The sequence below is a fragment of the Mirounga leonina genome, unplaced genomic scaffold, assembly GCF_011800145.1.
Source record: "Mirounga leonina isolate KUSES-001 unplaced genomic scaffold, KU_Mleo_1.0 Mir_126, whole genome shotgun sequence".
NCBI classification, from domain to species: Eukaryota; Metazoa; Chordata; class Mammalia; order Carnivora; family Phocidae; genus Mirounga; species Mirounga leonina.
This window is the reverse complement of record NW_023270314.1, coordinates 22986654-22997848: the sequence shown is the minus strand read 5'-3', so window position 1 is coordinate 22997848 and position 11195 is coordinate 22986654. Positions and strand designations below refer to the sequence as shown.

Here is an 11195-nt window from a genome sequence, read left to right as displayed (position 1 = left end):
TACACACCTATGATAAAGTTTAATTTATAAATTAGGCACCGTAAGTCATCAATAACCTAAATAAAATAAAACAATTATAACAATGTACTGTTAAAAATATGTGAGTATGGTATCTCTCTCTCAAAATATCTTATTGTATTATATTCACCCTTCTTTTCTTGATGAGGTGAAATAATAAAATGCTTACATGATGAGATGAAGTGAGGTGAAGATACCCATGAGATGTAGCATTAGGCTACTACTAACCTTTTTTTCTTTTTTTTAAGATTTTATTTTTTTATTTGACAGAGAGAGAGAGTGCACAAGCAGGAGCAGAGGGAGAAGCAGACTTCCCGATGAGCAGGGAGCCCAATATGGGGGCTTGATCTCAGGACCCCGGGATCATGACCCAAGCTGAAGGCAGATGCTTAACCGACTGAGCCACCCAGGTGCCCCTACTAATGACCTTCTGATGACAGGTCAGAAGGAGGGCCGTCTGCTTCCAGACTGCAGTTGAAGGTGGGTAACTGAAACTGGAAAACAAAACCATGCATAAGGGAAGCCTGCTGTACTGGTAGAAGCACACCATGACAAACAACATAGGTAAATATATTTCATGATATTAAGTATCTACCTGACTGGGATTCTAAAACTCTCATTACCTGAAGTTCCCATTTTGTTGACACACACTGTTACTGGTCTGTTTATCTGTCAGGATTGACTAGTTCAGAATAATTGATGCATGAATGCAGAGCTAAACCCATACAGCCAAAGAAATCCCTGGATTTTTGAGGCATTCATATACATTATTCAACCATTAATGTGTTCTTTAATTCATCAAACAAAATTGAATCAGAATTTGTGTTAAGCACTAGGAATGATGCAGTCGAAGACAGACATGGATGCTAACCTATCTACATACACTGTTTATGTGACCTTGGGCAAGTTACATAACCACTGTGTACCTCAGGTTCCTCATCTGCAGAGTGAGTCTCTTATTAGGACCTACCAGAAGCATGTTGGGGTGCAAGATAAATATTATTAATAAAATTATTAATTAAAATGCAGTTAGAAATAGATCAATATTATGAAGAAAGTTCAGTTCTATCAATTATCTGACAATGTACAAAAAATATTTTCATGGAACACCTGGGTGGCCCAGTTGGTTAAGGACCTGCCTTCAGCTCAGGGTCCTGGGATCGAGCCCCCTTCGGGCTCCCTGCTCAGCAGAGAGCCTGCTTCTCCCTCTCCCTCTGCCTACCAAGTTTTGCCTACTTGTGCTCTCTATCTCTCTGTCAAATAAATAAATAAAATCTTTAAAAATACATATTTTCACAATTTTTTATCATTGTAAAATTTTTTATAATGATAAAAATATGAAAGAAGGTAAAATGATTTAAGGTAACTGGAAACAGCATAATTATCCATAGAGTGATATTTTACAATGGTGAAACTTTGGAAGCAGCATACATTTACAACAATGACAAATTTTGGTTTAAATTCTGTTATATTAATACAGTGGACTAAAATTAAATAGATTTTTTGTAAGCAAAAATTTTTGAAATGCGTGTGATTCTTTGAATAGTTTTTCTCCCATTAATTACCACTGGGTGCATATCAAATATATCTGAATTCTAAATGCAGATTGAATTGAAGTCAGAAGTCAATGATGAAAAACCACACAATAACAACTTTTATCCTGCTGGGACTGACTGATGATCCACAACTGAAGTTTATGATTTTCATCTTTCTATTTCTCACCTATATGTTGAGTATAACTGGGAACCTGAGAGTCATCTCCCTTACCTTCTTAGATTCTCATCTTCAGAATGCCATGTACTTTTTCCTACAAAATTTCTCCTTCTTAGAAATCTCATTTACCTCTGCTTGTATTCCCAGATATTTGTACAACATATCAACAGGTGACAAGACAATCACATATGACAATTGTGCCATTCAAATTCTTTTTACTGATCTTTTTGGTGTAACAGAATTTTTTCTCCTAGCCACCATGTCCTATGATCGATATGTTGCCATCTGCAAACCCCTGCATTATGTGACCATCATGAATAAGAGGGTCTGTAGAAGAGTCATCCTTGGACGCTGGACAGCTGGCTTCTTGATCATACTCCCGCCACTCAGCCTGGGCCTAAATCTGGAATTCTGTGACTCTAACCTTACTGACCATTTTTTCTGTGATGCATCCCCCCTCCTAAAGATATCATGCTCAGAAACATGGCTTATAGAGCAGATGGCCATAGTCTGTTCTGTGTTGACCTTTATTATGACCCTCATATGCATAGTTCTATCCTACATATACATCATCAAGGCCATTCTACGATTCTCTTCTGCCCAGCAAAGAAAAAAGGCATTTTCTACATGTTCTTCCCACATGATTGTAGTCTCCATTACCTACGGAAGCTGTATTTTCATCTATGTTAAGCCTTCAGCAAAGAAATCAGTGGCCATTTATAAGGGTGTGGCAGTCCTTACTACATCCATTGCTCCTATGCTGAACCCCTTCATTTACACCTTGAGAAACAAGCAAGTAAAACAAGCTGTCAAAGACTCAATCAAAAGAACTGCATTATTCTCAAAGAAGTAATGGAATTTGCTGAAGTAGAGGAATCACATTTTCCTAAAAATATCATTAGTTCTTAAGTATATATCTTTAGATTTTTAAGTCATTCCTTTCTAGCAAGGAAGTTATTTCAGGAAGCATTCTTTAAAAAAAAAAAAAGATTCTATTTATTTATTTGAGAGAGAGAGCACAAGGCGGGTCGGGGAGCGGCAGAGCTGAGCAGGGAGACTGACTAGGGGGTTGATCTCAGGACCTCGGGATCATGACCTGAGCCAAAGGCAGACCCCCAACTGACTAAGCCACCCAGGTGAAGCTCTCTTAAAAAGAAAATGTGATACATTTCTAGGAAACAAAAAAATGACTTCATGTCTTAACAAGCCTTTACAAAACTGCAAACAAAATGACAAAAGAAGCAGAACCAGCAAGTTAATTATATATTTTGGATAGATTAATTGTGTTTATCGCCTTTTCCAATTCTAGCTTTCAAGAGCATTTTTGATGCCAGGCACCATTTTAGGCACTGGAGATAGAATAGAAACCCTGCAGATTTCTTGCTCTTAAATGCCTTACACTTTAGAAAGGATATGTGACTAGTGCATTAAATAAAATATAAACATCACTGTCAACCTATAATTGTCAGGAGGCAACAGTCAAGCAAAAGTGTGTATTTGGGATCAAAGAATTACAATTCAGGTACACAGATTTGGGCAGCAACCCAAATAGTGTTCCACTAGGGAGCAAAATCAGGAGGTTTTAAAGACAAAAAAGGGAATGCTCATGTAAGTTGTCTACAAAAATTTTGATTGGTGTTGGCGGCAGAAAACTAATCTTGGCACATAACTGGCTGCTAAGGCCATCACTAAGCAAAAGTCCATTACTGTAGCAAGTTGCAAATGTTCTTGCAGAGTCCTTGAGGTATTTGGGGTTTGGCGCAGTTCAGAAATTCATGGTTCTACCTGGTGAGGACATGCATACAGCCCACATCCTTAGTTGCCTCCCAGATTCATTTTTAAACCCCTTCACATAAATGACTCCATTTTATTTCACCTTTCACAATTACAAACAACAAAAATATCTTTAAAAAAAAAAGGAAGCTATGACAAATGGTTGCATCTTAATGCAGAAGCTGAATTATAAAATGTAGGCTCGTATAATTATGAATACTCAAAAAATCACAGACTAGCAGTTAATTTGAAGTAAAAGTGCCAATTCTTCTTAAAAGATGAGTAAATTCCTAAAGATAATGGTTATATATCTGCATCTGTATTTGTTTCTATACCTTTATCTATAACTATATGCATTGGCTGTTGAGAAACTAAAATGATTAGGAAGATTGTGAAAACATGTAAAAAAGTGTAAACAAGTAAAAACATGAAATGCACCTAAATTAGGCACAGAAATGACTACAACTCAAAGGAAACCTATAGAAGCAGTACTTTCATCTATATTACACAATCAGCCATGTACCTCGTGGCTATTACTAAGGGCGTGACAGAGTCCATGCTTCCTATGTGCAGAACTTCTTCCTGAACCCCTTCATTGACACCTTGAGAAACAAGGAAGTAAAACAAAATTATGACATTTCAGGGACCTTGATTGAGATATATCTCAAAAACAATTTTATATTGATTACAGGTTGAAATAATATTTTGATATATTTGATTACATAAAATATACCATTTAAACTGATTTATTTTTAATTTATAATATGGCTATAGAAGTCTGAATTAAATATGTTGCTCACATCACCTTTCTATTGGAATGCTTCAGATATTTAAGCAGTGCTGGTTAGTAGTGGACTCAGAATTTAACTTCTGTTTATTAGACCCAAAATTCTGTATTTGACTTAAGGAAGCCTCACCAAAGAAACACTTCCAGCAAAAAGATATTTTCAAGAGACTCCTAAAGCAAAACCTACATGTAACGAAATCAGTATAAGTAATATTTAAAAATATTAACCCTAATATTAAAAACTGCTCACATAGGCTTAACCTATAAAATGCAGTACATGTTTTTAATATAAGATAATGCACAAATTAATCTGTGGTTAAAAATGAAAAGAACTTTTGAATGAAAATATAAATGTAGTGACCACTAGCATAACTCTAATTTTCTTTTAAAAAGAGTTGAACTTTTAAATATATACAAATTAGGGGCACCTGGTGGCTCAGTCTTTAAGCGTCTGCCTCCGGCTCAGGTCATGATCCCAGGGTCCTGGGACCGAGCCCCGCATCAGGCTCCCTGCTCAGCGGGAAGCCTGCTTCTCCCTCTCCCACTCCCCCTGCTTGTGTTCCCTCTCTCGCTGTGTCTGTCTCTGTCAAATAAATAAATTAAAAATCTTAAAATATATATACATACACAAATTAATATAAATAATGGGAACCTGAATATGTAAGCCATGTGATTTTTTTAGAACAATACTCCTTGGTATCAAGTAGGTAGGAAGGACGGCTGAGTGCAATGAGTTCAGGAGCCTTGGGAAGCTCTTTCTAATGCAGGCAGAGCTTTTTGGCAACTCACTGTGTCAACTGTCCTACAGCATTAACTCCAGTTCATGCAAAAGCTCTGACTCTCTGGTGGATTCATTTTTTCCACGTCATTTTTTCACCTTTGCCTGACCTTCTCACATGTCCTTCGCTGGTCTAGTCGATGCCCTCACTCCCAGATAGACAATACTTTTAAAAATTATATTCTCCTTGTCCTGAACCCCTGATCTGACAAACACTGGGTGTTTCCAGAGATGAGTGGACTTAATGACTACTAAGTTATTAGAAACTGTCAGTTTCTGGAAATTTAGATTGCAATAATAACCCTCGCCTGTCTTGAAACAAGGAGCTACACGAGGCCTGCATTATAGGAATAAAAGTCCTTACTCCTCAGGCCCACTAATAATAGCTTACCTGAGGGCCCAGACTGAGAAATTATAGTCCTCCAAGTCTTGTTCTAAGATACCTGCCTTTTTCAGCCCAGGAGTAATTACAACTAGTCTCCTAAATTCCTTAAAATGTCCAAAATGTTAAAAACATCTTAATATCAACAACAAATATTTTTGAGTGTTTATTCTACCCCAAGCTGTGTGTTAAGCACCTCATTTCTTTAAAACTTACATAGAGAAAATTTCCTAATGCACAGTGCTGTATTGATCATATCAACAAGTATCGATTTATAGCCAACTTGTTTCATCTACAAACAGGTCCATTCCTTCCAACCCCTGGTTGATTATTTGAAACAGATACATATTTTATTTCATATACACTTTGGTATGACTCTCCAAAAATATAAATACTTTTTAAACATTGATGATAATATATAATATAGAACATAATTCACTGTGCACAGCTTGATGAGTTTTCATAAGCATTGATACTCATGTAACCATCACACAGGTCCAGATACAGCACATTTTCAGCATCCCAGACATCTCTTTCATGCCACTCTATAACAGTATCCTCCCAAATGTATCTGCTATGCTGACTCAATGCCAAAGATCAGTTTTGTATAATCATGACCATCATACAAATAGGAATACACAGAATGTACTCTTTGGGGTCTAGTTTCATTTGCTTGACATTATGTCTGTGACAGTTGTCCAAGTTCTTATGTTATCAGTACTCAATTCTTTTAATTTATAAGTTGTAGTCAATTATAGAAATATAGCACAATTAATTTAGCCATCTCCTATTAATAAATATTTTGTTGTTTCCTATATATAACTATTATAAATAAAGGTCAAAGAATATTCTTGTACATGTTTTTTGGCAGACATATACATTCATATCTGTAGAATATAGAACTAGAAGTGGAATTGATAGGCTATATGGTAGCCGTATGTTTAGCTTAGTTGACATTGTCAAACAACATTAAAAATAGTGTACCAATTTATCTTCTTATCAGCAATGTATATGGGTTATAATTGCTCCATATTCTTGCCAACATGAAACTTTGTCAGACCTATTAATTTTAGCCATGTTATGACTGATGATGTGGAATACCCTGTTATAGGTTTTTTGGATATAAGACATCCTATTTTGTGAAGTGCCTATTCAAATAATTTGTCCTTTCTATTAGATTTCTTTCAATTTGAATTTATTTTTAGGAGTTTTATAAATTTTCTATATATCAGTCCTTTGTCAGTGGTATATACTGAAGTTATTTATCCCTTATCTATGTCTTGCCTGTTCATGTTGTTTATGTTAAATTTGAAAAACAAAAGTTCTTAACTTTAATGAAGCCCAATCCATCATTTCATTTCTGTTGTCTACAGGGCTCTTTGTTTTTTGTTTTGTTTTGGGGGTTTTGTTTGTTTCAGAAATTTTTGTTAACTCAACATTATGAAGGTAGATAATTACGTTCTATTCTATAAGTTTCACTCACAGTTCTTACAAATTAAGGTTAATGGCCCATCTGGAATTGACTTTTTCTATGGTTTGAGATAAGGAACTATGTTCTTTTTTTCCATGTGAATATTGAAATAACTCAGAATCATTTCTTGAAAAAATTTCCCCTTTCTCCTTGAATTCAGTGGCAATTTTGTCATAATCAATTGCTGTTGTGTGAGTGAATCTTTTTCAGGGCTCATTATTTAATTCCATTGTTATGCTTATCTCTGAACTAATGCTATACTATTCTGTTTATAGTAGCTTTATAATAAGTTTTCATATCGGGTAGTATAATCCAAACAACTGTCTTCTACTTCCTCAAGTTTACTTTTTTCTTATCAGCCGTTTGTTTTTCATAAAACCTTAAAAACCTTGGCAATTTCTACAAGGAAAAAAATTCTCTTCAGTGATTAAGTTAAGATTGCATTTAAACCAACAGGCCACCTTGGGGGAAATTCATGTTATTATAACATTGAGAATTCTAATCCGTTAAAACAGTCCCATTTGTGTCTTTAATTACTTTCAAAAATATTTCAATTTTAAGTGTATAGAGGCCTTGCACAATATTGATAGACACATTACTGGTATTTTGATGGATTCATTACTCAGCCTTTGATAATATGTTGCTATTTTATATGGATTTTTTTAATTTTTATTTTCTAATTGTTGCTAGTTTTAGAGGTACTATTGTTTTTGAATATTGATTTTGGTCTATCAACCTTCCCAAATTTAATAATTACTAGTTATTAAATTTAGTAATTAATTCTAGTGATTTACCTGTAGTGTCTTTTAAATATGTCAAAACACAATCAAATAATATGCAAATAATGACAGGCTATTATATTTATTTTTCTTTTCTTTATTGCTCTGTCTAGGCCCCCCCATACAATGATAAATAGAAATGGTGAGAGTGGACATCCTGTCATATTCCTCAACTAAAGAGAAAAGATTTCAATATTCAAAATAAAATACCTAGGAAGAAATGTAACCAAGGAGGTGAAAGATCTGTACTCTGAAAACTATAAAACACTGATGAAATAAATGGAAGATACAAATAAATGGAAAGATAATCTATGCTCATGGATTGGAATAATTAATATTGTTAAAATGTCCATACTACCCAAAGCAATCTACGGATTTGATGCAATCCCCATTAAGATACCAATAGCATTTTTCACAGAACTATAACAAAGAATCCTAAAATTTGTATGGAACCACAAAAGCCCCCAAATAGCCAAAGCAATTTGACAAAAAAAAAAAAAAAAAAACCCAAGCTGGAGGTATCACATGCCCTGATTTCAAATTATATTACAAAGTTACAGTAATCAAAATAGGATGGTGGTACTGGCATGAAAACAGACACGAAGATCAGCGGAATACAACAGAAAGCTCAGAAATAAACCCACACACATGGTTAATCAACCTATGACTAAGGAGGCAAGAATATACAATGGGGAAAAGATAATCTCTTCATTAATGGTGCTGGGAAAGCTGGACAGCTATGTTTAAAAAAAATGAAATTGGACCACTATCTTACACCATATACAAAAATAAATGCAAAATGGATTTAAGACTTGAATGTAAGACCTAAAATCATGAAACTCTTAGAAGAAAACAAAAGCAGTAAGCTCTTTGACACTGGTCTCAGCAGCATTTTTTTTTTTTTTTTGGACCAGTCTCCTCAATCAAGGGCAACAAAAGTTAAAATAAACAAATGAGATTACATCAAACTGAAAAGCTTCTGCACAGTGAAGGAAACCATCAACAAAACAAAAAGGTAACCTACTGGATGGGGGAAGATATTTGCAAATCATACATCTGTTAGGGGTTGATAATCAAACTATGTAAAAAAAGTACACTGAATATCAAAAAAATAAACAACCCCGTCAAAAAATGGACAGAGAAACTGTCTCTCCCTCTGACAAATAAATAAATAAAATCTTTAAAAAGAAATGGACAGAGAACTTGAATGGACATTTTTCCAAATATACAGATGGTCAACAGGCACATGCTCAACTTCACGGATCATCGGGGAAATGCAAACCAAAATCACAACATATATTACCTCACACCAGTCAGATTGGTTATCATCAAAAAGACAAAAAGTAACAACCATTTGTGAGGATATAGAGAAAAGGGAACTCTTGGTGGAAATTTAAATTGGTCCAGCCATTTTGGAAAACAGTACGCAGGTTCCTCAAAAAATTAAAAATAGAACTACCATATGATTAAACAATTCTACTTCTGGGTATTTACCTGAAGAAAACAAAAAACACCAATTTGAAGAGACAAATACTGCACCCCTATGTTCATTGCAGCATTATTTACAATAGCCAAGATATGGAAGCAACCTATGTGTTCATTCATAGATGAATGGATAAAGAAGATAGGATATATATAATATATACAATGATATGTTATTTATAATATATATTATATACATATTTAATACATTTTATATAGTTTAATAAAATATATTTATATGATTATATATTATATAATAAATATATGTAATGGAATATTACCCAGCCATAAAAAATAATGAAATCTTGCCATTTGTGACAACATGAATGGACCTAGAGGGTACTACACTACATGAAATAAGAAAGACAGAGGAGGACAAATACCATATAATTTCACTTACATGTGGAATCTAAAACAAAAGAGCAAAAAAACAAAACAGGGAGTGCCAAGGTGGCACAGTCGGTTCAGTGTCTGACTCTTGGTTTAGGCTCAGGTTGTGATCTCAGGATCGTGAGATCAAGCCCCACATTGGGGCTCAGCACAGAGTCTGCTTGAGACTCTCTCTCCTGCTCTCTCTGCCCCTGCCCCCTATGCTCTCTCTCTAAAATAAATAAATAAATCTTAAAAAACAAAACAAAACAGAAACAGACTCACAGATAGAGGAAACTGCTGGTTTCCAGAGGAGCTAGGGGTTGGGTGGCAGGTGAAATAGGTGAAGAAAATTAAGAGGTACAAATTTCCAATGATAAAATAAATCATGGGGATGTAATGTACAACACAGGGAATATAGCCAAAAATATTGTAATTATTTTGTACAGTGTCACATGGTAGCTAGACTTATCGTGGGGATCATTTTGTATGTATAAAAATATTGATTCACTGTAATATACACCTGAAAATAATAGGATATTGAATGACAATCTTCACTAAAAAAATAAATAACATATTTTCTAGATTCCCTTCATCAGACTAACAAACTTTGCTTCTATTCCTAATTTGCTGAGAATGTTTAATAATGAGTGGGAATTGTAGTTACAAAATGCTTTTTTCTGCATTATTGAGATATTTTTTCCCTTCATTCTACTAATGTGGTGGATTACATTTACTGATTTTCAAAGGTTAAACCAACGTAGAATTTCTGTAATAAACCTCTCTTTATGGTTACACATATCCTTTTCTCTATTTAACTTGATAATTCGTATATAAGGATTTTTATGATTATTATGACAAAAATCAACCTGTAACTTAACTTCTTGCAAAATCATTTCCAATTTTGACATGGAAGTTATACTGCCCCCATAACCAAGTTGAGAATTATTCTTCCTTTTACTCTTCTCTGGGTTGGTTTACATAAAATTAGTATAATTTTTTCTTTAAATATTTGGAATAATTTACTAGTGAAGCTACCTGGCCCTGAATTTTCTTTGTGAGAATATTAGTAATTATGGATTCAGTAATTTTGACTTACATTGGAATATTTATATTTTCTTTTTCTTTTTTTTAGTTGTGTTTTTAACATAAACTAATATATTATGTAAACTATTTTATTGGCCTAATGTTCTTTATGATGTGCTTTATTATTATTTTAATATTTGTTGCATCTGCATTGATCCTCCTGTTTTTCATTTGGATAATTTCATTTTGGATAATTTCTTATTTTTTCTCTTTTGCTTCTTCTTGACTATACCTACAAGTTTTCCTTTTTTAAAGAAATCATTTAATAGTTGCATTTATTTCTTTAATCTTATATTTATTCTCTATATAACTGATTTCCACTTTTATTATTCTTCCTTCCATTTATTCTGTTTTAGCTTGTTCTTGTATCTCTTAAAATGAACTTAGGTCACTGGTTTTTCAATATATTACATTTTAAGTAAAATTTCCCTCTAAACAATGTGCTGCTATATTGCACACATTTTGATATGTTATATATTATTGTCAGATGAAAGAAAAGTTACCATTACAACCCACATCTCAAGAAATTACTAGAGCATAAACTATAGTTTTTTTTC

General features: G+C 33.8%; 1 protein-coding gene across 1 annotated transcript; it reads left to right on the top strand.

The window, feature by feature from the left end:
• Positions 1–1648: 1648 nt before the first annotated feature.
• Positions 1649–2584, top strand: LOC118008441 (olfactory receptor 6C2-like). Its single transcript, XM_035001985.1, has one exon. The coding sequence runs from the start codon at positions 1649–1651 to the stop codon at positions 2582–2584; it is 936 nt and encodes a 311-aa protein (XP_034857876.1).
• Positions 2585–11195: the final 8611 nt, after the last annotated feature.